We start from the raw sequence: 27,352 nt of genomic DNA on the forward strand, positions 1-27,352 counted from the left end.
TAATATTATGTGTATTATCAATGTTCAATAATAGACATTCATATATGACATATTAGTTCATGGTTAATAGCATATCTTAATATTTTACATATTAATATCTAAGCATAAATTATTAGATTATAAAAAAAAATACATGATTATTTGGTATTGGTGAAATACACAATAATAAAATAAAAATTATAAAAGAATTAAAATTCAAACGAAATCAGTCTAGACTGAAATGCAGAAATCTCATTATCCTTAATAAGATTCAAGTCCTTTGCGATATAAAAAGTTTTAATTTGACCGGTGTAACATACATTCTCTTGACTTGTCTTCTCCAAGATACAACAGGCTAATTAATCATCCTATAACTCGAATCAACCCTGCATAAGTGGTTGAGCCCATAGCTCTACTAAAAAAAACATATTTCTCTTATTCGAAAAATTCTCAAGAATATATACTCGTTTTTTTTTCTTTTTTAAAACTTTTGCTATTAATATAGGCTTTGGCCATTTTTCAGCAATTTTTTTCATGGTCATTCTACAAGGACCAAAGGAATATATAGAAAAGAAATAATATTTGTAGTTATGGCGTGTCCAAGTGTCGCGTACTTATTTTGAAAAAGGTAAATAAATATAAAACTCACATAAAAAAATTAATTTTTAAATAATAAACCTCACTCATTTTCATAAGAAATACGTGCTGCTTGCAAAACACATGACGTATCTAACATTTCTCTATATGGAAGAAATGCACCAATGTGCATTCCTTTTGTAGTTTTTTTTTTTTTTTTTTTGTAAAACTATCGATCCCCACAGTATTTTCCATACTAAAAAAGATGGATCTTTTTCTTAATGCACTTCTCGTACAATATTTCCTAAATGTTGGAATTCTTTTCAAATATCCTGAATTTCATGCTTTTAGGTTAGATTTGGATAGTGAATTAAGATGAGATGAGATGAGATAAAAGTTAAAAATTGAATAAAATACTATTAGAATATTATTTTTTTAAATTATTATTGTTTTGAGATTTGAAAAAATTGAATTATTTATTGTATTTTGAGTAGAAATTTATGAAAATTGTAATGATGAGATGAAATAAGATAAGATGGGTTGATATTAACTCTCAATCCAATGAACATAAGAGCATTGACATTGCTGAGTCCAAATTTTGGCTAAAATTTTAAGTTTTAGCTATAGCATTAACTTTTGGCTAGGTGAATCCAAATTGAACTAGCCATATTTAAGTTAAAATAATAATATATTATTTTATATTTTATTAATATTTTACAAAAAAAAATGTAATATTTTGCAAATACACTTCATATATTAATCAATAATTTAAAATTTTTACTTAAAATAAGGTAGAAAATATAATTATATATTAATTAATAATTTAATTTTAATTTCATAATTTAATTATTATTAATGAAATAGAATAAGGTAGAAAATAACGGACTATTTATCAAAATTGAAATGGATAATATAGACTTTAAAATAATTAGATAATATAATAGTTGTTGGAAATGATTAAAATATTACTTTGGTGAGTGAATAGTATCTAACCAAAGATGACTATGGAGCTTAATTTACTATAGCTCATATGTTGAGCTTTAATGATTTGGCTTGCCCAATGTAAAGGATTTTAGAAAACTGAAGAAGATTCAAAGTCTAGACTTGGTTGAAAAAAAATGGTAATGAAGCCATAACAAAAAAAATTAAGGAGTCGTTTGGATTGAGAAATACTATCAAACTATCTCATCTCATCATTATAATTTTTTAAAATTTTCACACATAATATAATAAATAATTCAACTTTTTAAAATTTTAAAACAATAATTATATTAAAAAATAATATTCTAATAATATTTTATTCACAATTTAACTTTCATTTAAAAGATTAAAACTATCTCATCTCATCTCATTGTCCAAATGAGCTAATAAGGTAGCTCGGGGTGAGCTCCGACTCCGATCGGATGATTGGAGTTCAAAGCTCGGAGTTGAAGTTCGAAACTTCGATTGGGCCTAGTTGCCCTACTAAGAAAATGGGTTCTGAGTCTCCGATTGACCCAATATTAACCTCTCTTTAATAATGTAAAAAAAATAATTTAAAAAATCTAAAATACTGTAAAAAATAATTTAAAAAACTAAAATTTTAATATAATAACTAAATCAAACTACAAATCGCAAATCATAAATTTAAAACTACAAATCGCAATAAATTTAAATTTACAGTACTAAAATATTGAATAATGTCATAAATTTCATTCAAATGTGAAATAACCACAATGGCCAATGCCCCGCATTAGTCTTGGAGAATTCACACATTTGAGTCGATGACTCGATACTCGATAGTTATTTTCAATTTTCCTGTATGAAGGTTTAACTTTTATTAATAAGATGCACTATATTTTCTTTAGTCATTTAACTATAGATTTCTAAACCATCAACCAAAACTCCCAGTGATGTTATGAAGTCACCTCCACCTCTAACTCTGATGAGTTTTGCATGATGGTAATCATCCCACAGTGCGCTGGTATCAGACTCTCAGTCATCCACAATTAGTCTGAAGTTCACAGCTAGGTCTACAAAATCATATGAATTATAAAATAAATTATAAAAACATTAAAATTATGTAAATAAAACTTTAAAATCCTAAAGTTACATGATTCAAGCTTATAACTCTCGGCATCAACGATATCTACTCCAACGGGCGTTGAATTTAACTAGTTTTGTTTGCAAACGAGGGCCTCGACGATAGTTGGAGACAATGAACTCCGATACGTATCCAAGACACCACCTCCGGTGCTAAACACCGACTCAAAGACAATCATAGTGATAAGAATGACTAGCACATCTCGGACTATTTGAGAAAGAATATGAAATTTTGTGGAATTAACCTTCCACCAAGTTAATAAATGAAATGTATCACTAGGTGTCTCGATATCTTCCATCAAATAATGCTCAACTTCATACCTACACTGCATAACATTTTTCGGTGCATAGATTTGATGATACTGCCACACCAATGGTGATGAAAGATCTGTGCCATTATCATCTAAGGGAGATGTCGAGTTGGTTGGGCATGAGGAGCTACGGCTACTACTTGCTGGAGTAGGCTAACCAATGTTGTTGTAGTGGCTATATAAGTCATCAATATCATTTCTCAACTCTTTAATAAACTGTTCAACCTTCTCTTCTTCGAAGACGTCCCTAATCCAAAATTCTATAATTTCCAACTCATATCTGGCGTTAAGGATTGCAGCCACAAATAATAACTTATTTATCTTCTCAATATTCTCTCAATATTTATCATATTTGGATTTCATCCTCATAGCCATAACAAATAACAATCCTACAGTGTTAGTACAACTCTGTTTCAAGTGGTCATGAAGTCCTGAGAGCTCGTCAAATTACAAGTTCACAGTACAATACTTGGATCCAGATATCTGCATAGTTATATAATAAAATAACTTCAAAAAATCAACAAAATACTTCACATTGGCTCAATCAACTGTGTTCGACGCACCTAGCCCCCTTCTCCCCCTACTGACTCCAGCAAAGCATACCTCAGGCCCTCATCCTCGACCTTCGTCTGCTCAAACACTCTTTGATACTTTTGCGCCACATCCAACATCATATATGTTAGTTCCATTGAGTCGGAACGTCCAAGCACAACATGACAGAACGTGGAATCTGAAGTTGTTCGGTTATCGCCTTAAACTTGTCAACCCTTTGGGGAGAAGTCCTCATATATCTCACAAGGTTGCAGACTTTTGTAATGGAATCATCAGCATCATTCAACCCCTTAGCAACTATGAGATTGATAATATGAGCACAGTATCGAATATGTATAAACTCATTTCCACGAATGATATCCTCTTTTGCCGTCGTATTCTTCTTGAACCACTCAATTGCAGTGTCATTGGTATTAACATTGTCAAATGTGATACAAATGACTTTTTTAATTCCCCAGTCCTTCATACACATCCATCGCCGCACTAATGGATGAACCCTTGTGATCAACAATGTCTTTAAATCCAATAATTCGCTAATGTAGCGTCCACTCACTATCTGCAAAATGGGTTGTGATACACATATAGTTGACATACTGTATGAACATTCATGTATTAGTCGTAAATGACACTATCTGGCCAGTGGTAATAAACATCTCATTCATTTCTATCTTCTCTTTTGCATGCCTCTTCAAACAGTATCGCATCACTGTATACCGAGAAGATATGGAAAAACGTGGCTCAAGAGCGTGCACAAATTTACGGAAGCTTTTTTTGTCAACTGTCGTAAAAGGCATCTCATCACAAATGATCATCTCTGCAAGCAATCCCGCAACATCTTCTCATTGTACTGAGGGATTGACAACTTCTTAACATGGGTACCATCAATGGCCGTAGAAGTTTTGTAACTAAACTTGGTATGATCAGTGGCCGCCAATCCCTTCGCGATCTTATACCCGTGGCAACCATTAAGATGTGCTATTAATACATTGGTGCCTTACTTCTTCAAATGGCAACCATAAAGTTGCCCACAATGGTGACATCTTGCCTGCGGGTTCACACGATCATCAAGAATTTTAGTGAAATATTCTCATGTTCACGACTTTTTTTTAGAAGGTCGTAGTGGTCGATCGTGCTCAATGGGCATCTCCTTCTCTTCATTGAACATATCATCATCTTCTATATCTACTAGGAGTCGACTATTTGCACATGAAGTAGCTGCTCTAGATGTGGCTCTAGAGGTAGAAATACCCATTGGTGTAGGAGTACCTACATCCGCCGCATCCCTTGGTGGACTATTGTTTCCACTAGGTATAACATCTATATCACAATCAAAGAAGTTGAAAAGTAAATTAGAAGAAAAAAAAATAGTTTAAAAAAATATGTACTGCATATTACTAAATAGAAGACTTGCAAACAAGATTCAAGAATTTTGGGCAACCCGCAAATGCTCCTAACTTGTAAGACAATGGGAAAGACAAGCAAATCTCTTCAGCCAGGCCTCCACCATCCTAACCCGATAGAACACTTGCAGGCCAAGATGTTTGTGTATATATGTGTGTGCACATTGCACACATAGATCTATGATGATTATAACCATCTCTTCAGATAATATACATATATATAATTATCAATCTTCATTTAAAGAAAAAAACCTAGGTCTACCAGTAATTTATATATCCCTTCTCTCTCGCCAAAGCAAAGAGCTAAGGTATGCAGTACCCGCCCAGCCGAATACAGTGCAAACATTAACAGACATTAATGGATCAGTATGAAGTATATAAATAATGGAAAAAAAAAAATACAGCCTTTTATACTATTATATTAACTGTACGTTCGTCTAAATTTTCAGCTTTACATATGCATGTGAGGCAAACAAATTGAGCATTTTCCTTTCGGTCTAAGATAGTATTTAGATGTTAAACTGAGTTAAGTTGAAATGATAAAATATTATTTTTTAATATTATTATTATTTTAAGATTTGAAAATTTTAAATTATTTATTATATTTTGTGTTGAAATTTGAAAAAATTGTAATGATAAATTGAAATGAATTGAGATGTGTTGATAAGCCAAATGTACCATTACTAATTGAAGGCAATAATATTTTGGAGCACAATATGAATTGAGATAATAAGATATGCCGATAGATACTCTACAACCAAAACAAAAATAGTACATTGGCAAAGACTGATAAAGTTTTTATTAGTAATTCCCTCTTGTTTAATGAGGACTTGAGTAAGACGTACATGATCATGTCTAACACAGTTTTGTCATCATCTTGTAGGCAAATCAAAATAACTAGCAGTCATAGACGACGCGCATGACATGAATAGTTGATCAATTATATCAGATATATATATTGAAAACAGCGATAACAAGTTGTTTGATGAAATGCCTCTACAAATGTGAGAGCTTTTGAGAGTATTTTATTTATATACTAAGCATGTTACATCAATACATGAGAGTTTGTATTGATATGAGACCTAGCATACATACAGTAATGTTGTATAAATGGAAAGTAATTACAATACAATAATAGTGATAGCCGTTGCATGATTTATGGAGATGGGCTGGCTGTTGCACGATTCATGGATGTAGCCATGCTTGTAGCTGTTGGTTCTTTATATGTTGTTTGGTTCTTCACAAGATAAGCTTCTTCTGACTTGTCTTCTGCGTTAATATATATATTGCAACATTGCTTGTATAGTATATTTCAATCCCCCATTTTTTGGTCTTCCCTAGCTAGCTAGCCCCTTTTATTGAATCACTATCCCTAATCTATGATTGGAAAAACTCACAAAATCATGGGTAATAATTTTTCCTCTTCAACAAAATTTTTTTGGTTCACTGCTAAAAGCTTTCATTATAGAAAAGAAGAGAGGGAAAAAATTGAGCAAAAGAGGATTAACGGATCAAATATCAATTAAAAAAGCCTTATGAGTTAACAAAAAACATATTAAAAAAACTGCATCTTCCCTTTTAATTTATCACCCAAAGTTCCTTAATTATAATTTATAACCCAAAGTTCCTTCATTATAACTCAGCAACATTTCACAATCCACAGTTTCATTTTCACAAACACCTTCCCTGCATACATTGGTGCCATTTCACAGTGTTCCACTCCACCGTAATCCATTCCATTTTACATTTACAAGCAACCCAACAACCAACAACCAGAGTCCTAAACCCAAAACAACTGTTACAAGTAAATAATTTTAGGCAACCCAATATCATGAATAATAAATAAAAATTGTGAAAATTAATTAATTTAGGGCTTAGAGTCTCAGCATCGGACTACACTTACGAGTTACGGCATCGCAAAGGCTGAACGTCGTAGACGGCGGCAAGATCACGACAACAAACAGAGCAACAGAGACTCAGAAAGGGAATTGAGAATTGAGAAAACTCAAAGAAGAGATTCAGAAGAAGGGAAAGAGAGTGAGAGGAAGAAGGGAGAAGGGAAAAAGTTGGAGTTTGGATTTCGGAGCTCTGTGAAGCACCGAACTCCGACTCTGACTCCGATAGTCATTCTCGAAGTCACTCCGACTCTCTCGGAATCAGAATCAGAACAGATGTCAGACAAAGTTAGAGTGGGCGAAGGGTTTGCATAGCCCTAAAGGCAACCAACCCCAAAATGCTAAAACCGTGCGAGTGTTGTACGTTTTTTGAAAAACAAATGACAGGCATGCGTTTCTCTATTGAGATAAATGGGAAGATTTTTTAATATAGTTAAAAAAAACCGAAATAATTTAAAAAGCACTTAAATGATCAATTAATCCATTGTAGCTTGCCAACCTTAATGACTAGGTCCCGTCTGGTTGTTATACTCAACTGGTATCAATTCAGTTCAGTTTAATTTTAAGTTAAGTCAAACATCTAAACATTCAAATTATTAAATTCATCTCAACTCAAAACTTCTTTACATGTGGGATCCACAACCATTTTCAATTCAACATTTAGTTATATGCGGGATCCATAACCTTTTTCAATTTCTCATAAATACATATAAACCCATTTTAACATCAAAACACATTTAAACTCATCTTAAATAGACCCTACAAAACTCACTCACCATCTCAACTCACTACTATTCAGAAAAAACTCAAATCAACATCTAAACGCAAATGAATTTAAAAAAATCCACCGTTATAAGACATTAAAAAAGATGTTATTACAAAAAACTATTTATTAAAAAATACCAACTTTTGGTTACAATGTACGTTATTGCATATATTTTATTTTTGCAAAATGTATAACAAATTCTGATCTAGGATATCAAAGCGTTTGATTTAAAAAACTTTGGCATTTTTCTTTTTTTGATCAAGATGCAAATAATATTCGTGACAATTTTTTAAATTAATTCATTTAAATAAAATTTGTCTTTATGTAATTGTAATTTAGAGAAAATAATATCAAATAATATAGCAATAATAATAATAAAAATAAAAATAAAAACAATAAGAAGATTGGGACAATCATTGTTTTTTTTTGGGGGGTGGTGGTGTTTTAATAGTGTGATTACCCTTAATCTACTATATATGTACCCAACAATGGATTTTACTTCCTAATCCAAATTCTTAACTCAAGAACAACAGCAGTAATGAACAAGACACAAAGAACAACTCCATAGCCAACACTCCATCCCCTTCCTTCTCCACCTAAATGGATCCCATAGAAGATGTTTGCAATTGTGAAAATAATTAGAATTCTCCCCACGTTCTGATGATACCAATTCCAGTACTTGCGTAGTTTTGACTCCTTGTTTGGTCGAGCCAAAAAGGCCATTATCTGTGTAATCACGTCAACACAATGGTAATGTCATGACACTAATGTCACCTACTCCATCTACCACAAACATTATAAAAGTATTAACGAAAGTAAAACGATAAATACAATCATTTTTTACAATTTTTTTATATAATTATGTTTTAAACCAGAGATATTTTTATAAAATAACTTATAAAAATAACATCACTTTACTTAAATACTTTCATTTTAAAACATGATTGTATTAAGAGTCGCAAAAATAGTTGTGCAGAGAAATAACATGTAAAGTTTTATTTATTTATTTATTTATCCCTAAAGTTAAAAAGAAAAAATAGAATTGCCAAAGAGATAAGACAGACCTGGAGGCAGCCGAGAACAAGGACGAATATCCCAATAACCTTATGGGTACTGACATGGGCATTAAGACGATTTTTCAAGATGAATCCACACACTATTCCTATAATTCCAAGCACAAATCCGAGTAATTGAATTGAGGTATGAAGATAGAACCAAGTTGGGTCTTTTTGCTTAAAGTAACGAGCAACTATTGCTCCAATTATCATCAGAATGCCCCATCCTATCATATTCAGTACTCCATGGCTCCTCCTTAGCTTTACATATGGGCCTCCCGATGAACTACTTTGACCTGTTACGTACGTTTATGGCAAAGGAAACATAAATTAAGTTTATGCAATCTTTTGACCATGATAAACTCTACTTAATTATTAAGTTTTTGAAAGAAAATAAAACTCTGAATTATGACAAAAGTTAGATATAAAATTTCGGGATGTGTAAGTCTCATACAAATCATTAAGAAAAGCGGAATCTATCATAAAAAAAAAAAAAAAAAAATAGACGTTTTTGAATGAGGAATATTTTTATTTTCAAAAGACTTATACGAGACTTGCATTACTAGAATAAATAGCCCATTTGAATAAGAGTTAAAAGGTCTAAGAATTCAGTATATACAAATATAAAACTTCCAAAAACAGACAAAAATGAAAATTACTGATAATTCACTTCAGAGTACTTCAACCCGTAAAGCACCCAATACATTAATATATATTTTTTCCACAATTACAAAAATATAATCTTTAGCATTTATTTTTTCACTTGAAAAAATATTCCCCCACGCACCTAAAGGAATTTGAGCTCTAGCGATCCTTCACCAACCCAATGAACTCCTGTTTATGGGCTTGGAGATGATAAACAATGGTGTTCAAATCTTGTTTCTGTGATGTAACTCACGACAAATTAAATTAACTACCTACCTACCTGGTTTTTGTTCTTGGAATCGTATGTGTATCAAATTGTTCAGCAGTTCAAGTATTCAAATGGCTGATCACCATGTTCTGCTTACCTGTTACATAGTTTATGGACGTAGAGACCTTCACTTGGTGCTCGGACAAGACATAGTTTGGCGCCGAGGGAAACGCTCCTGTCTGTCCGACCGAGTACAGCAGCCGAGACTGCGGCTGCTGATCGTCATCGGTTTCCAACTGGAAGGCCATGTACAGTCGCGAGGATTGGGAGATGATAGCGGTTGAGTTGCTGATAACCTTTAAGCTGCCCTGATCAGGCATCACAAGCCTTGGCGAAGTTCCACCCAGATGATACTGCTTAACCACTCCGGCACCGTCCGACGAGACCCAACCCACGATTGCACTGGATCCAACCATGGCGCCGGTAGTCGAGAATCCTATGGCTATGTAAGAGGTTGTGTCTGGAGCCGAAAGAACGAAGCTCCATAGGTTTGATGCTGTCTGCGAAAACTGTACAGTTTTGTCCGTCCATGCAGAGATGAATTGTTTTCATTAATTAGAATTACGCTAGCAGCAGCTGAAATGGGTAATATTGATGAAATTAAGATGCAGTACTAGTACTTACTCTGAGGATGAAACCTTGAGAATCCCAAACAAAGAGACAATGGAGGGAAGTAGTGTTGAAAGACACCGAACCATTGAGGTTTATGTTTGAGCTGCAGGATTCTGTTTGTGAATTCACAAGGAATGATGATAAACCATAGATATCTATGGCGATCATGGAGATGATGAAAAGCAAAGATGCCTTCATTCTCTGATCTCTCTCTCTCTCTCTCTCTCTCTCACTCACTCACTCAGTTTCTCTCTCTCTCTCTATCTTGACAGACATATACAAAGAAATTTTCGTACAAACAGTTCAGAACGAGCAGAGTAGTGGTTGATCATCATCATCAAAGAAGTTGATTATCTGGAAGAAGTTGAAAATACTGCCTTAATGATGAATGATTGACGTGGGAAGTGCTAACTAACATGGCACGTTCGGCTTAAACCTGCTTACAATATTGCACCAATTTTATTAGGAAAAGGAGTAGGTGAGTTCCTACCTGGCTAAACATTTTTGTAATTGGACAACTCTGTGCATGCTGATGCCTGCAGGTGTCAGCAATCCAGCATCAAACCTCAATTTAATCGATAAAAATCCCCCTGGACTTCAGTTGCCAAACATCCTCAAACCTCGAGCATAACTGCAGTGATTGTATAGGCCCCATGTAATTACTTAAAAAAAAAAAAAGATAAATACATAACCTACATGAAAAAAAATAATAATAGTAGGATTTCACTTTTTTTAAAACGACTGTACGATATTTACGTATTTTATAACTGTATGTAATATTACTCTAAAATTTAACTCATAAAAAATATCTTACAAATCAAATTTTATCGTCTCTATGCCCTCCACGCGTGCCTACAATTAGAAAGGTTCAAACGAAATATACCATCTCTATCCCGAGATCTCACAACAATGGGCCTTGGGCCCTTGGACCAGTTACATCACCAAAAGGCTGAAGCCTGAAATGTTCTTGGTCCACAGAAAGAACTACACAAATAATTCAGTAGAAAAAAGCCATGAATTCAATAGATAATGACAAAACCTGTGACTCACGAGTTTGATTGGTAGCATGGCATTAATATATATGGTTGAAAGTCCCCTGCAAGATTCATACACAGACAAAAAAATTATTACTGTATTTCTGGACGCTATGTATTCGATATTTATTTACTCAACAAAAGAAAAAAGAAAGAAAGAAAGAAAAAAAAAAATTCAGTGGCACATATTGCCCCAAACACCATGTGGATCACAAGCATCGATCCTTTCCTCCTATGACCCTCTTTCATTGCACTCTCTTCTATTGTATGTTCAGCATTACAACAGTTTTCTTCTCCTTTCAGATGAAGACACTTACAAAGCAAGGGAAAAGATTGATTGGTTACTAGATAGAGAAAAAAAGAAAAGGAGAAGGGAAAAAAAGTTTTGGAGTGAGGATATATAGCATCATCTCTCTTTCTCTCTCTCTCTCTCTCTCTCTCTCTCTCTCCCCCCAAGAAAATGCAAATGGCAATGATGCTGGGAAGATCAGGAGGAGGAGGAGCATTTGGAGTTTCAAGCTTTCCATCTTCGTCTTCATGTTCTTCCTCTTCTTCCTCCTCCTCATGTTTCATGCAAAATGCCAAGCCTACCTCGTTATCCACCCTCCCTTTGGTATGTATCTCTCCTGTAACACCCTCTTTTTCAGAATTGTAATAAATCCAACTCATCACCCTATAGATTTAAAGCTAAACACCTAAAATCTCTTGGAGGAAGGTTCTGTAATTTGTGCTATACTTCCAACCGGGAACTCCAAATACTGGATATAATCTCCTCATCAATATACGTAGTTTTTCACTGATGGATATCAGAACTATAGGGGTTAGAGGAAGGGGACAAAGAATGGCCTAAACGACATAAGGAGTAGAAGTAGCTACTCACCATCAATTGATCATCTTCATATATCTCAAATGTTACTTATGTCGTTCAAGGCTGCAACTGCCTTCAAGAGTTAGCTATAGGCCTGCTGATTGTCATTCAGGGTGCAGAATACTGCACAGCCTCCATTGTAGGCACATCTCTCATGGTTACATTTGAAGACACAACACTACAGAGCTTCACGGCAACTCTAGAATTGGCACACACGATTCTGATGGATGCTAAAATGTTATCTAGGCTCTGATTCTCTCTCAAAAAGTACAGGGGAGACTGAAAAGTTCAAACGTGGGGTCTTATAATATAATAGTTTCATTAACTTGGTCTGGTATGTAAGACTCTCAATCTGTAGGGGTTGAGTCAAGCAAAGCTTTCTGTAAAGCTCAGATGAAATCCTTGTCCAAACTTAGCCTGTTGCAAGGGAAGGATTTTCCATGCTAGCCTGAACTCTGACTGTTACCCGCTAGCCTCAACCTCAACCTGTCTAGAATTTAGGCAGATTTGGCTTGCTAATCTCACTATAATGGTTGAAAGTTTAAATATTTTTACACTAAAACAGGAATCCAGGTTCATCTTCCTTTCCAATACCTTATTCTCCTTAAAAACATGAGAAATGATACTTGCAGTCGCGAGTGTGTAAGCGCAGCGCAATCACTTTAAAAAAAGTAAATAAATGTGAGACCCACATGAAAAAAAATAATTTTTTAATAGTGGACCCTACTCTTTTCAAAGCGATTGCACGGCGTTTGCACACTTTATGACTGTATGTAGCATTACTCTGAAAACATATATACATTTGTGGTTGGCTAGGTGCATGGAGGTTAGTTTTAGTTTTTAAACTCATCATCTTCTTTTTTTTGGAACAGAAGGTATGTAAATTTGTAACCCATCACAGATACATCATCGCCTGCTCTACTCTGCAAGAATCATCGACTTCTACAGGTAAATTGTAACAGCGTTTTGGATCAACGGTTTAAGCTTAAGTTACATATACGGGCTGAATAAAACTACATATTTATTGTACTAGTGACTGCAGAAACAAAGGAAGTGAAGACAGCCCAAAAACAAGCTCCAGCAAAGGCCAAACCTCCAGCAAAAGCTCCGGTCAAGCCTCTTCCTCAGATGATGGAGGAAGATGTCATCCCTTCACTGAAAGCCATATTCGAAGCTCAAGATGATATTTCTGAACTTGAACTATCTTTCCATGATAACAGGGTAAGATTTGTACCTTTGTACTTTGCCAAAAAAAAAAAAAAAAGACTTAATTCCCATGTTTAAACCCTAGCCAAGAGTGTCCAACTTCATGTTTGTTGGGTTTGCTTAAAACTGACAGTTGGAAGGTTCCTTTCTAAAGGAGGGCAATCCTTATTTCTTTTGGGCATTCTTCCCCAATGGAGTCCTCACAGGTACTTCTTCTCCATGAAAAACTAAAGGAATGCTGAGTGTATCCAATTTTACATTCGAATACCCACCATCAAGTTATCAACTACCCTCTGCTTTGGGAAAATATGCAGGTCCAAAAGGGTTTTCTCTGTCCTCCTATGGCTCAGAAGCAAGCACTGTTGAGCCCTTTCTCATTGATGAGAAGAAAATCACAGCGAACCACGTTGTCTTTTGGGTTGAAAAACGTTTGGCAGCCCAAGGAATCATTCCTGTGTGGAAAGATTAATAAATTGCTTCCAATTTTCATATATTCATTGCAAAAAGATGTAAGCTAATCACCCTTTGTAATTGCACTTTAAGGTACACACAATTGTTCATACATATCAAATCACATAATTGATACTTGTGATTTGCTTCTTTTGGGTTCCTGCTGGCTCAATTGCTTTAGTGTTTTTTGGTTCCTGGTGGCTTTAATGGCTTTTATCAGACTCACGTTGTAAGGAAGTATGTCCTGAAGAAGGGGATTTTCGTGTCTGAACGATTCGTGGTCACATTCATTCGTCGCTTGGGTAATAATCTCCGGTCCACACTTCCCAAGTCAGCTTTCATCGTACAAACATGTTCCACAAATTAACACCCATAGGTAATCTCTAGGTTATCCGGTCTGTGTGTCTACACACACGTGTGTGTGTGTGTGTGTATATATATATATATATATAGAGAGAGAGAGAGAGAGAGAGAGAGAGAGAGAGAGAGAGGATCTTTTTGTATGCAAACAAAAACATAACTTATATGGCCTATATGAGTAGCATATGCTTCATTGTGTGATCATCATGCCTTTACCCATAATCACGTACAGACTGACAAAGTTTCTAACATAGTTTTGATGAACACAAACAAGAGGATAAGAGGGTGGTACTGATTTTTGTTTTTTGGCCATAAAGTAATACTGAAATTGAGTTACCAAAGTAATCTACAAGTGCAGATCCATGTACTCCGGAGTGCTAATTGCCAAAATTGGCATTTGCATTGCGCATAGCACGGCGAAGTTCAACCAAGAAGTCCATCTGTGAACTGGAAGGTGGAGCCATTATCTGGAGATAAGCAATGCAAAATATGAGAGAGAGAGAGAGAGAGAGATGATCAGAGCGGACTTTCATATTCACCTGATGTGGAAGTTTAAATTGACCACCCCATGCGGATGCAGCACTTCCCGAGTACATAACTGGTCTCTCTGACAGATGAAAACTTCAAAAACGTAAATAAACCCTCCAGTATATTCACCAAAAAGCAATGCAGTCATAGTTAGATTAAACCGCTCTTAATTTTTGATATGTGAATTCTTTTAATGAGAATATGGCCTTATCACAACTTGTTAACCCCATTTTTTTTATAGGTATTATAAAAGTATGTGTAACAAGGATATCGGAAGGAATGGATGACTGTACAGACAACAAACAAGTCAGTACCATGCATCTATCATTTAGCCAGTTCCGAAGTAGGCAACTTTTTCAAGCTTCTTTTTCAAATCCATTAAAAGTTACAATAAAAGGCCTTTAAACCAGCTTGAAAATGAAGTGGTGAATATCAGTTCAATTCCCCGAGATTTGAAATTGAAAGCATACATTTGGTGAGGAGGTTTGCATCAGTTGAGCTGAAAAAACATTCGGTGAGGGAGGCAACAAAATGCAAGCCTCCTTAATAGCTTACAATTAGGCCTAATTTCTGCTGCGTGTGTAAGCTTCAAGCAACCAAAAATCTCTTCATCCTTGGCCATATTCAATTACTTATCTTAATTCGTTCCAGAGTTCGCCTTACAGTCCATTTTACCTAAAATTTAAAAGTTACTCATAGAATTCCATCTTGAGCAGTCCCCACTCAACCTTCATTAGTCCAATGGTTTCACAGCCCCAACACCCAAATGTCACAACATGGTAAGAGATTAAACATCATTAGGTTTTGGAACTATGCTGAATTAACTGGACTCCGCCAAAATCCATTAGTCTATATTAAAATTGAATTTAAGCTCATAGTCTTTTTTTTTTTTTTTTTAAATGACGGGGGAACCACCCCACGGCAGAGCCCTTAGGACTCACCCATGGAACCCAAACCCCGGGGGAGACTAGCACAGCAACTCAACACCATGGCCTCCCACTTAAATCGCAGTTTGATCCCAGGGGGAATCGAACCTGTTACGTGGGGCACATGCACACAAGTTCGCCCTTACCACTTGGGCTACCCACGGGTGGGTTAGCTCATAGGCTAATCATCATAGCTTGATTACACTTCTAATTGAAAGGTGGGTGGACAATTTTTTTTTTTTTTGATCGGTTTAAAAGGAGCAAAGATATCAAGGTGGGTGGACAATAAGAAATGTAAAGCAAACCTAAGAAATTCTGTGTAGATATTGATGATATAAAACATTTTTGATATGAAAAAAACGGTGATTGAAAACTGTCAATCAGTTCTCTTAAATATATATAATTTTGCGTTACATTAAACTCTATGCAATGATGAACTAATTCTAGCAACTCAAATTTTCTCAAGTTAAATCTAGGTTCCATCAAAATGGAGTGCACAAGAAAATTGTAGAAGTTGGTCCACTCACCAGATAAATCTGTTGATGGATTATTATAGTGATGTAATGCAGCTGCCCAACCTGCATTTAAAGATACATGAATAATGGATATACAGGATATCAGACGACATCAAAACGGTCGCACGCAGACCACTGAAGAAAATAGTTTAAGCTTCTCTCTCGCACCAAGTGCTAATTGGGCAAAATTTCCATGCCAATGTTTACATCTAACACCCAAGAGATTTTATCATAATGTAAATATGTATCTCTTAAAGAAGCAAAGAATACACCACAGGTTTGTGCTAAGGAGGGGTGAAATGAACTCATCAAACACAAAAATTACAAAAAAAACAAAGGCCTGATTCTAAGGCTAGAATAAACAAGCCAAGATTGAAAAAGCTCAGCTGGCTTAGGCTCACAATCATGGATTCCCTATCCTTAGATGAGAGGCCAGCATTAATAGTGGATTCCCTATGTTTTTGTGCCATAAGCAAGTCATTATTGCAAGACCTTTATTCATTAAGTGGATATCGCCAAAAAATTTTGAAAAAATTGGCGGGCTTGCTAAGCTGCCTTTGAGCTCAACAAGTTTATGTCAAGCAAATTCAAGTGGTTTTATAGCTCAAAAGAAACTTGATTTAAGCTCAAGCTCATATAATCCTAATAGGCGAAGCTTGAGCAAGACAATCCCGACATGCCTCTGCTTGTTTGCAACCCTACAATGCATCATATTGGTGACTGGGAGTTTATTACGGGAACACTTTGATTTCTTGCTTGGAAATTAACTCACATCTAACAGGATTTCATCTTATCCTATGACTCACCAACCAGCCCATACAAATAGGATCTGGAGCATTTTGTAAAACATTGGAATGATTTTCATTGTTTTTCCAAAGGATTAGGTTGCCATGTGAAATGACCGAAACAACCCACATTATGCACCAAAATGGATCATCTGCATTTCAAGTGAATGAAAAAAATTCTTATCCACACTTATGGGAGGTAAAAATGTCATAGGCCCAAAGGCCAACAACATCATCTTAGGGTAGACTACAGGGACTGTACAGTCATAAACATCTTTTAGGTAGGAAATGAGAAATCACATAAAAATAATCAATTAACACAAAATAATCCTTTTAAGAGAATGTTGTAATGACATACGTTCATTCAAGAGTCGAGAAGCTTCACTGCTACAGCACCCTTCTAAAGCTATTAATCTCGAACGAGGGGTTTCATTCAGAAGATTGCTGCTCACCGAATCCCCATGATCAATGGTGGAGAAATTTCTTGAAACGGCAACTTGATTCTTCTCTAAATCATTTCCATGAAGACTGCTTGGTCTTTCAAACCGATCTAAAAAGTTTAATACAATCGAATCAAATACAAAAGTTTGTATCAGCAGATGTGCAAATTGAGCTTCCAAACAAAATGCAGAAATAGATGTCCCATCTCGTAAGCCATCCTCTAACATACAAATATATTAACAATGCATACAGAATTTCATTGAGATCACAGCTTCATTTGTAACGCCCGAATGGAAGGCCCAAACCACATGGCCTATACTCCAAAAAGACTAATCAACGATACAATTGGAGCCCCATTGGAACTTATAAAGAGCAAGAACTTCTCATTCCCAAGCAATGTGGGATCTCATACACCACCTACCATTATCTTTATCATATGGGGTATCACAATCTACCCGCCTTAAATTCCCGACGTCCTTGTCGGGTTAGTCCGTCGTAGGTGGCACAGCTCAAGTCCCACATTTCTGGTTGGGATATGCTCTGATACCATTTGTAATGCCCTAAAGGAAGACCCAAACCACATGACTTATACTTCAAAATGACTAATCAGTGATACAATTGGAGACCCATGGGAACCTTATAAAGAGCAAGAACTTCTCTTTCCCAAACAATGTGTGATCTCATATACAACCTATCTTTATCCTTATCATATCGAGTATCACATCACTACTTCACACATAAATTTCTCGACTTCTTGGTGAAGAAAAGAGAGTTGAACGAAAAACACACTAATAGAGCATTGTACCAATTCCAAATATCTAAAGTTAGTTTCCTTATTGAAAATTATACCAAAATAATTTTTCAATAACCTGAATTAAACAATCAGAATAAGATTTAACAAAAAAAATAATAAGAGATAAGGCCGTGTTTACTGTCTCATAAAGTCTCATTTTGAATGAAGATGACAATATTTGTTTATTAAAAACTTGAAATGGTGCAGTTTGCCAAATCATGCAAACAGTCTGTGCTATTTGCTTATGTGGTGGCTCTTATTAAGTATAAAAAAAAAACAACAAAGAAGAAGAATAAATAGTGCCACCCTTGTTAATTGTTTCCAATGGCTTAAGTCAGGTTGATAGGTTTGTACCTTCAGATTGGGATGAGTCTATTCAATTTCCATGTGGAGACCAAGCCAGCCATTAATTATGTTTTGGAATAATTTTCAAATTAAAATAATGTACCACTACCAAATCTATGTAGAACACTGCCAAAATTGGATGGCAAAAATGTGTTCAATTTCATGGAAGGAATTGTGTGGAGAAACTCCTAATTACCCTATAAGGCTAAATCCTCGAAAGGTTAAGAAGAATATGATACCTAAAGGGGCACCAAAGGCAACTTGTCAGATGGCATAGAAGGGGATGATATAACATGCAAAAAAAACTATAACTGAAGATCCTAATAATCTTTATCATCGCCATCAAACCATACGCACAGACTGGACATCACAACCCAATGCCAACAGATCCACAAAGAAGGAGGTGAAGATAATAATTGTTCCCTTATTCTCATGATCTATAAAATTTTGTTTGCCGATCAAAAAAATAATAATAATTGAGCTAAATATGAAGTCTGTAGCATGCCTACACTGATAATAGTAATACACCATATCCAAGCACTAGATCAGATCCGAAGGTCATTCATTGCATAAAATATTTAGAAAGAGAAGGCATTGAAATAAATGTAATTCTTCTAAAACATGCATGTTATCATTACAAAGCAGGACGCATGGAGGTTTCCCAAATACAAAATGCGAAATGTAACTCGTAGACCAAGCAGATAAATTCATAAATAAAAGGAAACTAGTCACATGCAGATAGGAAAAACAAAAGCATGATATGCACATTACTACACAAAGTAGAAATTGTTAATGATGGTTGAATTTTATTTACAAATCTAAGAAACGGGCATTCTATGATCATTAGGTTGCATAATATGCTGCTTCCTAACCCCAATGAATGAGCCATGATAAAAGTTATCACCATATGCCATAAAAATTAAAAGAAAAAAAGAAGAAGAAGCGATAAGAATTTTTTGAGTAAAGAAGCGACAAAATTGGGAATACGAAAAAGAGGAAGGGAAAAGCATGACCTGCCGTCTTGCGCCTGTTCAGAGTACGATTCCTGCAATCGGAGTATTTTTCACATAAATAAATGTACAAACAACAACTAATCAATTTAAGAGAAAGATCTTAAATTTAAAAATCAATTTTATGCTAATAATTAAAATCGTAGGAACCTTTGATTAGGAGGAGCATAGCGCTTGATAGTTGTATCTGCTGCTTGTAGAGTTGGTGTAGGGTTTTCCAGCATCTCTCTCTCTCTCTCTACGATCAGTGCGAACTCGGAAAGGTCAGGTCGAAGAGACGGAGAGAGAGATACACGCGCACAGGTCATCGCGTCGGCCTTTTTTTTCTATTTCACAGACGGGTCGGGTCACGGGTGGATCGTCTACCAATTTTTTTTTTACTTGAGAAAGGTTGAATGGGCCGATATCGAGTCCGGTCGGATCAATGTTGTTTAGAGCCCATCAATGGGTCGGATCGAGATAATTACTTAATTAATTATCCAATTAGAGCTGTTGATGCATTTTAATATTAAAATGGATAATTATTTTATTTCATGGAAACTTTATTATCTTAAGATACTGTTCCATTAATCGAACGTGCATGAATTTCATAGATTTATCAAGCGTTAGTGAAAATTTATTTTTTAATAAAAAGGTTATATGTATATATATAAATAAATATTTTAGGTACAAAAGAATTACAAAAAAGTAAACCCACAAAGTAACGTACCTTAATATAATACATTAGATTATAAAATTACTTTTATCTTAAAAAAGATCTAATAGATCACATGAAGTCACGTCATTTTGTAGATTTACTTTTATATTAATTTCAGTATACGTATCACTTCTCATATACATATATATATATATATATATATATAAAATATTTCCAATACAAAGGTGAGAAACATCATTCCACATAGCATTTCAAGCAACACCATTTAAAGGGTGTGCTTAACCCAAATTCATTTATTGGATAGGATTCAAGCGTCAATACGTCTATAGAAAACCCAGATTGGAAATGTAGGTTTCAACTCTTTTTTATTCAAAAATTTTCATATGCCCCAATTAAAAAAAAAACTGAGACTCCTACAATTTTGTGCACTGATAGATATTATAAAATGTCATAAACAAACATTCATCTTTGAATTCGCTTCCTTTATTTCTTTTAACTAATTCAATTCACATCTAAATTTGGATATATATATATATATATATATATATATAGAGAGAGAGAGAGAGAGAGAGAGAGAGCACATCTAGTTCCAATCATTGGACATTCATGTAGGCACATTAAGGCAAATCGCCTGCTCATTGACTGTGTCTTGCTTTGGAAAGAGTTCTAATCAAACCCTTGGAGATCTTCCAAAACCAATACAAGTTCATCGTTGCCAACACTGGAGGCACCACAAGCAAGCTGTAGAAGCCCAGGGGAAAAACTTTCTTGACCTGGAACAAAAGAAAAGAACTTCAACTGAAACACCATACTTGATAGATGGGGAAAGCGAGTAACGAGTCAAACATCCAAAACAGAGTTCTTATTATTCAAGCTTGGCGATCGAAAACACACTTCCAATTTTGTTCATGCCAACTATAAATTTGATACAGTTCACTCTTCTCTCTTGCTTTTGGAAGAAAAAGGATGCCAGATCACACGAGGAGGTCATGGAAACAAAACAAGAGAAATATATGGTCATCTTTTTTGGTTGAATGTGTAATGGGTTGTGGGTGGGGGGGGGGGCCGGGCCGGGCGGGGCAGACATGGAGAGAGGAAGTTCATGGTCAACCATTTGCAATTTTATTTTTGGTGACAGCCAATCAAGAAAGAGCGGAATGCTTGAACGGTGGATTTTGCTTATTATGATCAAAAGATATGGAAAATCCTTGTTTAGGCATATTTTGTGTTATTCATGCCTATCCTGTGCAACATAGTTTAACTACACTTCTTGGAAGGAATAATATGCACTGACCATCTAGATCTGTGCAATCTCTGCCGTACTTGGCAGGGGAAACCAAAGAACCCAAAAAGATCCACATTATGCTTCAGTAATGTAAATGAAAGCTTGTTTATGAGAGCTCTCATTACCAAGGCTCATTTATGGGGAAAACCATAAAGCATCCACTAACCTGATCAAAATGGATGAACATGTGCGAAATAAAGAAGATGAACAAAAGAATCCTTGCAACCTGAAGGCAACAAAAGGACAAGTAATAAGTATTACACACTAAAAAGAAGGAAATCGTTTTTGGGCTCAATTACTTAATAACTTGTAAAATATAAGTGGTCCAATCCCCCCTTCCCCTTCTATCTATCAGCATACAGGTGAGTTGATGATGTGTTCATACATGCCCGTATACCAGCACTAAATATGCCAAAGATCTAAAAGATCACTGCTCTTGCATTAATAAGTAGCTTGAAATGTTCTATCTGGATTACATAGGCGAGCTTATCCTCTTCATAGCACATTATATAAGATGATACAACAATTTACCATAAGATGGTACCTTTTTTTTTTAATAAGCTTATGGAAACAAGAGAACAGCTGAGGAACACAAAAAGAATTCTGTGCTCCAACAAGATCAGCCATCAACATTTATTACGTGCACTACCACAGAAGCCTTGCAACAGTTAAAAGCTTCCCTAACAATTCAATGTAAATGACACCATAAATGAAAAATAAGGTTTCCATGAAGTTTGTATCTGCGTGTCATTTTTTTCCAAATTATTTTGAGAAACAACTGCCTTTGAGAGTTTTGCCTGAATTAAACCCAACCAGAACATTCATCATAGCCAATGAACACTGCTTTAATCCATCATCACAACACTTTGGTCCACAACTGGAAAGAGCCAAGACCATGACCATCAAGAATCATACCAACCACCCTAGGAACAATGCAACGCCATTATAAATGTAAAGATTGGATTCCTTTTGACCAGCAATATCCAAATACCTGAAAGTACGTATAAATAGAAATAAGCCAAAGTTGACAACCAACAACCTGAAAATTCTGGAAACTCTAATGCTAACTTTACCATCTCAGATTTACGAAAGGAGTAGTGCTCTCGGAGAAGAGAACCATTAGTATGTAAAACTGCGCTTGACCACTTATGAGGGCAAGAATGATTGAAAACATGGATAACCCATGGTGTAAAACCTGATAGGAATAAATGAAATCAATGCAATTGGTAAACTAGTACACATGAACTTTTAAACTCAGTCTCAGCTGATTTATTTCAACTTGACCTGAAACGAAAAGAGTACCAAGTTTAACAAACTGGTTGAAACAACCATAACTATATCCTGTTGATGCATAAAACAAAATTTTCACTTTTCTATGTTGAATGGACAGATTAAATTTGGAAACCAAGTAAGCTTAGTCAAAGTTGAAAAGCCAGTTCTTAAAAGATAAACTCACACAAGACATTATACTATTATTTAATAGTCTTGAGCAAATGTTTTTCAGCACTTACATACTCCAGACCACCCAGAGCTGGAAAGTGCCATAGAATCATTCCCAAGTCTGATAGAAAATAGCCAATGGAGAACTGTATAAAGTATAAACAAAAAGGGACAAGAATAAGTGAACTGTATTCAAGGAAAATTCAGAAGAATATTATAATGATGTTACTCTATCACATTGCCCAACAACAATGTCAAGTTAATTGCTCTAGACATGATCTTATCCTTATTCTTCTAAACTTCTATAGAGACATTAAACTGCTGCATAAATAAAGCCAGCGCAAAAGGTATCCAAATCAAAAGAGTCATTATTCCCTTGCCAACAGGATACATCTGAAATCCCCAACAAAAAACATGGGAGCCACATCGTCTTTGCCATTGAAGTCTCAAGTTTTCACCAATTTGCACTCCCCAAGAGGGAACCCTAGTAAGCTCCCTAAAACAAAGACTGGTCTCTTCTGCCTCAGACCTACGAACTAAAATCTAAAATGGCATGCCACTATCAATCCACCTGAATAAATGATAACTTAGAAGCAGAATCATCCCAAAGCCTATAATTGTTTATGATATCGGAATTTTTACATTTCAACTTCCATTTAGTTTAACAAACTCCATTGTGTAATGAATATGGATCCACTGCCATCCTTCACTTTATATCCTTGACTTGTTATGGCATCAAAACATCTCTGACATCTCTACAAGTGATTATTCATCTTCTTGTTCTTCTCCCCTTTATTGCTAGCTTAAAAGAACTGAAAGTACATCCTAGGAATGGGCACCTAAAACACACAAAATCTTAAATCCATTACTTCGAATTGTGCCTGTCCATAATTCCTTTTCAATGGCTGAAAATATAAATCTCTATTGCAACTCTTTTCATCCATTTTCTGAGTGAGAGTTGTGTTTTTGGCTTAGCATGTAGACAGGCTTTGAACATAGACCACCACTTTCAAATTCCGATTTTTAAAATAATTTGGACTAAGAAAATTGATTTGGGGAGAGAGAGAGAGAGAGAGAGAAGTTGAGTCATACTTCTATTTTCTTTTATAAGTAAAGCCATACTTTTAATTAAACCATCTCTATTTTTTTTTCTAAGGCTATTGACTAATCTTTACAAGCATGAGCAACCCAGTTTAAAGAAGTTCATCCCAAACGATGTTTATCCCACATCGTCGTTTGGAAAGTAAGTTGAGATGAGATGAGTTGAGATGAAAGTCAAAAATTGAATAAAATATTGTTAGAATATTATTTTTTAATATTATTATTACTTTAGTATTTAAAAAAGTTGAATTGTTTATTATATTTTATGTGGAAATATGGGAAAGTTGTAATGATTAGATGAGATAAGTTGAGATGAGATGAAACACTTCTTGTATCCAAACGGGGCTCAATTGCATAACTCCACATTATTTCAGCTCACAATTCTTTTGATGTGATCTTTCAATTTTTCTTATGTTGATAAATGTTATAAAAAAGTGGAAAAAGTACAGCTAAAATACAATGTTTTTGACATCCCATCCAATTAGAATTAGATAGAAGTATTGGTAGAAAGATGAAGCACCATCATATTGATAAGTTCCTATTTATTTTAGCTGGACATGAAATAAGTTGAATTATTACTTCGAAGGTGAGAAATCAAGCCAAGAAAACCAAACAGTGCTTCTTTCAGTGCCATCTTACCCCCAATAACGTATCTGATAAGGTAGATGTCCTAGTAACTATTAAGTCACCACGAGAGTTCTCATCGAAAGTATCTGATAACAACAGGAGGTAGAGAGAAACAAACGCCACTACAAGAGCATGGAATGTCGAGAATCCCCTGCATAACAAAAGCTGTAATATTTATGCCCACGAAGAAACCGAAAATCTATTGTGGACAAAAATTGTGAATGCCAAAACAGGATTTAATATGTAGAATAATTTCACCGGTTATTCCATTCAACTTTTTGCGCATTGCTTAGTTTTCCATATCCCTTGAACGATAGGAGGCTAATAATACCTGTTAATTTGTAAACCTTCAACAAGGAAAAGAGACCAATTAAATAAGCCTACAGGGCTACAGATTTTCACTGATGTCTACAGAAATATATATTCTCGTATACAAGATGCCTCGAGATATAACTTGGTGGTACTAATTTTTACATGCACACTTACAGTTATGCAGACTACGATGCCAGAAACGACGGACGCCACCCAGTGATATCCTTTGGTCTGACTAACATAGCCGGCACTGGACAGAAAATCATGGTGCAGAGTAAAAGGAAATTCGACCATATTGCTTCGTTGAAACGGCTACCTGATACGAAACTGCGCCAGACACGTTGAATGTAAAATGGAATAACAATGTTCAAAGATAACTAAGAGAATCCCATTGTAATGTAATATTCAGAAAGAAGATATAAATTGAAAAAAAAAAATAAGAAGAAGAAGAAGAAAAGGAAAGGCCAATATAAAGACAATTCTGGGAATTCAATAAGAATCATAGAACTTCATCCATGAGGAACAAAATGAAACAAAATAATAGTAGGGTGGGGGGAAGAACAGACGTAGAGAAGAATCAGTAATCCATTAGAAAACAGCCAAACTATTAGAAAGGTGAAAGACGCGCGAATTTAACTCCAGCCCACGTGAATGTTGCCACGCAGTTCAATAATGGACGCGCGCAGCAGGCAGAAAATACTTCCTTCTTCTGTCGGTCTTCTCTCTCCTCGACAATCAGGGGTTCTTAGGAGGCAGGCAGTCAAACGAAGAGCATGGCCACAAAAACAAAGCTGTCCCAAAATTATCACTTGGGATTTTCATAGCAAGAGGGTAAGGGAGCTGAAGCAATTGACTGGGGTTCTTTACCTCGATAATCAGATATGCTGCAGACTGCAGAGTCGTTGGGTAGGATCGAAGGAGAATGGAAATGTAAGAAGAATAGCGATATGCGTTCGCCAGAATACTAGAAGAGACGGGAAATGGACAGAAGAAAAATATGATGCAAATAATTATTTATTAGGCTGTGAAAAGGAATAAATGGCGCTGAGAGAGAGAGAGAGAGAGAGATTTTAGGAATTTCCACCATTCCATATTTTATTTTACAAAAAATAAAAATAAAGATATCATAAACACCAATGCTTCGAAGTCTATTTTTTTCTCAAAAAGCTAATTACTTCTTGAAATGGAGAGAAAGCCGTTCATTTTACGATACAAAATTAAATTTTACAAATTCATATCGCTTATTATTAATGATGTGACATTAATTAATAAAAATGATTTAATAATTGATTAACAACATCGTATTAATATAATGTAGAGCCACCGTTGGGGCTCTCCTAGTGTATTGATCTATGTAAGAGTGGTGCGTTGATATAAAGAAAAATTCTATTCATCATTTTTACTGTCAAATATTATATTTTTCTTATTTTTTTTCTTATCAAATGTATGGTATATAGATGATGAGTAGAATAATTTAATAAATTTAAGAAAAATAAAATTATCAAACAAATTTTTAAAATTAAAAAAAAAATGATGTGTGGAAATGATAAGTAATAAAATTATGATATAAATGAGAGCGGGGAATGTGTACCCAAGGCAGCTGGCCCACCACCTCCTCCATGACCTGTTGAAACCTTCCGAAGTATATAAATAGAAAAATTTATAAAGAGTAGTTTTGTGTAGGTATCATGTATTTCTTTAAAAAATTAAATAAAATTAATTATTAAAAAATTAGATTTTTATGTAAATCTGTATTTACTCAATTTTTTTTAAAATGAATGCATAGCACTTATGCACTTCATGAATGCATATATCATTTTCTATTATAAATAAATAAGCTTTACATCCTCACAAAAATAAATTTATAAACTAACGTAGTTCTATAAGACACATTATATTTAGTTTTTTAATTTTTTCTTAATGGTTAAAAATGTTAAAAAATATATATTTAAAAAAATAAATAAAATTACAAATACACTATAGAGTAGTAAAAGAGTGGTAGGAGGGTAGTAAGTCTATCATTATCTTAATGCTAAGTGCACTGTCATCAAACAACAATAGGCTTACTACTTCCTACTACCAATTTTTTTACTTAATATTTAAAGAAGTGATTATTGGTGAAATTTTATATTTTTTTAATTTTTTTAATGATTAAAGATATTAAAAAAATACTTAAAAGAAAATAATAAAAAATAAATAAACTATAGAATAGTAAAAAAATGGTAGGAGGGTAGTAATCCTATCATTATCTTAACGGTAAGAGCACTGACATCGATCTCTTTAAAATGAAAGAATCTTCAAAATTTGAATGGTTTGTGGTTAAAAACTCTACATTAGATTATGTAAACAATCAAAACTCTAACTTCGGGCTACAGTGTATTTACTTTCATTTCCATATTTGAATACACGTTGTTCATGGTCTATTTCTATTATTTTATTACAAAATCACCTCCTCCAACTTTCATATTAATGCTACCATGGTTTAAGTATGAATCAGGATTAATTAAGTTGAGGAAAAAATTATTTG

General features: G+C 34.7%; 4 protein-coding genes across 15 annotated transcripts; 1 reads left to right on the plus strand and 3 right to left on the minus strand.

Moving 5' to 3' along the window:
* Positions 1-7,911: 7,911 nt before the first annotated feature.
* Positions 7,912-10,605, minus strand: LOC121240023 (cytochrome b561 and DOMON domain-containing protein At3g07570). 3 transcript variants are annotated; one of them, XM_041137457.1, is made up of 5 exons: positions 10,404-10,605; positions 10,154-10,373; positions 9,627-10,038; positions 8,626-8,912; positions 7,912-8,287 (listed from the first exon to the last, which is right to left on the minus strand). In XM_041137457.1, exons 1-5 carry the CDS (start codon positions 10,415-10,417, stop codon positions 8,057-8,059), a joined length of 1,164 nt encoding a protein of 387 aa, XP_040993391.1. In that variant the 5' UTR covers positions 10,418-10,605; the 3' UTR covers positions 7,912-8,056. The 3 variants fall into 3 exon arrangements, with proteins under 3 accessions (XP_040993391.1, XP_040993392.1, XP_040993393.1); XM_041137458.1 differs by having other exon boundaries at positions 10,154-10,363; positions 10,404-10,602; XM_041137459.1 differs by having other exon boundaries at positions 8,208-8,344; positions 10,404-10,602.
* Positions 10,606-11,377: 772 nt separating this feature from the next.
* LOC121240029 lies at positions 11,378-13,836 on the plus strand. 3 transcript variants are annotated; one of them, XM_041137473.1, is made up of 5 exons: positions 11,378-11,788; positions 12,916-12,991; positions 13,077-13,264; positions 13,404-13,455; positions 13,564-13,836. In XM_041137473.1, the coding sequence occupies exons 1-5, from the start codon at positions 11,636-11,638 to the stop codon at positions 13,716-13,718; spliced, it is 624 nt and encodes a 207-aa protein (XP_040993407.1). In that variant the 5' UTR covers positions 11,378-11,635; the 3' UTR covers positions 13,719-13,836. The 3 variants fall into 3 exon arrangements, with proteins under 3 accessions (XP_040993407.1, XP_040993405.1, XP_040993406.1); XM_041137471.1 differs by having other exon boundaries at positions 11,380-11,788; positions 13,383-13,455; XM_041137472.1 differs by having other exon boundaries at positions 11,382-11,788; positions 13,086-13,264; positions 13,383-13,455.
* A 421-nt stretch (positions 13,837-14,257) lies between these two features.
* Positions 14,258-19,725, minus strand: LOC121240031. The gene is made up of 6 exons (XM_041137475.1): positions 19,553-19,725; positions 19,406-19,437; positions 17,172-17,363; positions 16,041-16,091; positions 14,599-14,666; positions 14,258-14,526 (listed from the first exon to the last, which is right to left on the minus strand). The coding sequence occupies exons 1-6, from the start codon at positions 19,708-19,710 to the stop codon at positions 14,437-14,439; spliced, it is 591 nt and encodes a 196-aa protein (XP_040993409.1). The 5' UTR covers positions 19,711-19,725; the 3' UTR covers positions 14,258-14,436.
* A 754-nt stretch (positions 19,726-20,479) lies between these two features.
* Positions 20,480-25,842, minus strand: LOC121240025 (TLC domain-containing protein 4-like). Of its 8 annotated transcripts, none has more exons than XM_041137468.1 (10): positions 25,693-25,841; positions 25,463-25,569; positions 25,000-25,141; positions 24,772-24,860; positions 24,526-24,664; positions 22,857-22,931; positions 22,419-22,540; positions 22,261-22,336; positions 21,512-21,571; positions 20,480-20,833 (listed from the first exon to the last, which is right to left on the minus strand). In XM_041137468.1, the coding sequence occupies exons 3-10, from the start codon at positions 25,117-25,119 to the stop codon at positions 20,696-20,698; spliced, it is 819 nt and encodes a 272-aa protein (XP_040993402.1). In that variant the 5' UTR covers positions 25,120-25,141; positions 25,463-25,569; positions 25,693-25,841; the 3' UTR covers positions 20,480-20,695. The 8 variants fall into 8 exon arrangements, with proteins under 8 accessions (XP_040993402.1, XP_040993401.1, XP_040993395.1 ...); XM_041137467.1 differs by having other exon boundaries at positions 25,000-25,152; positions 25,693-25,840; XM_041137461.1 differs by lacking the exon at positions 25,463-25,569 and having other exon boundaries at positions 25,000-25,152; positions 25,693-25,842.
* Between the last annotated feature and the right edge of the window lie 1,510 nt (positions 25,843-27,352).

This window comes from Juglans microcarpa x Juglans regia, chromosome 7D (assembly GCF_004785595.1).
Source record: "Juglans microcarpa x Juglans regia isolate MS1-56 chromosome 7D, Jm3101_v1.0, whole genome shotgun sequence".
In the NCBI taxonomy this organism is placed as follows: domain Eukaryota; kingdom Viridiplantae; phylum Streptophyta; class Magnoliopsida; order Fagales; family Juglandaceae; genus Juglans; species Juglans microcarpa x Juglans regia.

Excerpts from the sequence above, each read along its gene's own strand:
- LOC121240023 (XM_041137457.1), bottom strand. Across the intron at positions 10,039-10,153 it reads CTCAAGGTTTCATCCTCAGA|TTTTCGCAGACAGCATCAAA; the intron begins GTAAGTACTAGT and ends AAAACTGTACAG. Across the intron at positions 8,288-8,625 it reads TTGTTCTCGGCTGCCTCCAG|ATAATGGCCTTTTTGGCTCG; the intron begins GTCTGTCTTATC and ends GTGATTACACAG.
- LOC121240029 (XM_041137471.1), top strand. The coding sequence starts at position 11,636 with ATGCAAATGGCAATGATGCTGGGAAGATCAGGAGGAGGAGGAGCATTT. Across the intron at positions 12,992-13,076 it reads AGAATCATCGACTTCTACAG|TGACTGCAGAAACAAAGGAA; the intron begins GTAAATTGTAAC and ends TTATTGTACTAG. Across the intron at positions 13,265-13,382 it reads TATCTTTCCATGATAACAGG|TTGGAAGGTTCCTTTCTAAA; the intron begins GTAAGATTTGTA and ends TAAAACTGACAG.
- LOC121240031 (XM_041137475.1), bottom strand. The coding sequence starts at position 19,710 with ATGACCTGTGCGCGTGTATCTCTCTCTCCGTCTCTTCGACCTGACCTT. Across the intron at positions 16,092-17,171 it reads TTCTCGACTCTTGAATGAAC|GTTGGGCAGCTGCATTACAT; the intron begins GTATGTCATTAC and ends CTTTAAATGCAG. Across the intron at positions 14,527-14,598 it reads AATTTAAACTTCCACATCAG|ATAATGGCTCCACCTTCCAG; the intron begins GTGAATATGAAA and ends GCTTATCTCCAG.
- LOC121240025 (XM_041137461.1), bottom strand. The coding sequence starts at position 25,119 with ATGGTCGAATTTCCTTTTACTCTGCACCATGATTTTCTGTCCAGTGCC. Across the intron at positions 22,337-22,418 it reads CCTTTCGTAAATCTGAGATG|GTATTTGGATATTGCTGGTC; the intron begins GTAAAGTTAGCA and ends ACGTACTTTCAG. Across the intron at positions 21,572-22,260 it reads CATTGTTCCTAGGGTGGTTG|GTTGCAAGGATTCTTTTGTT; the intron begins GTATGATTCTTG and ends TGTTGCCTTCAG.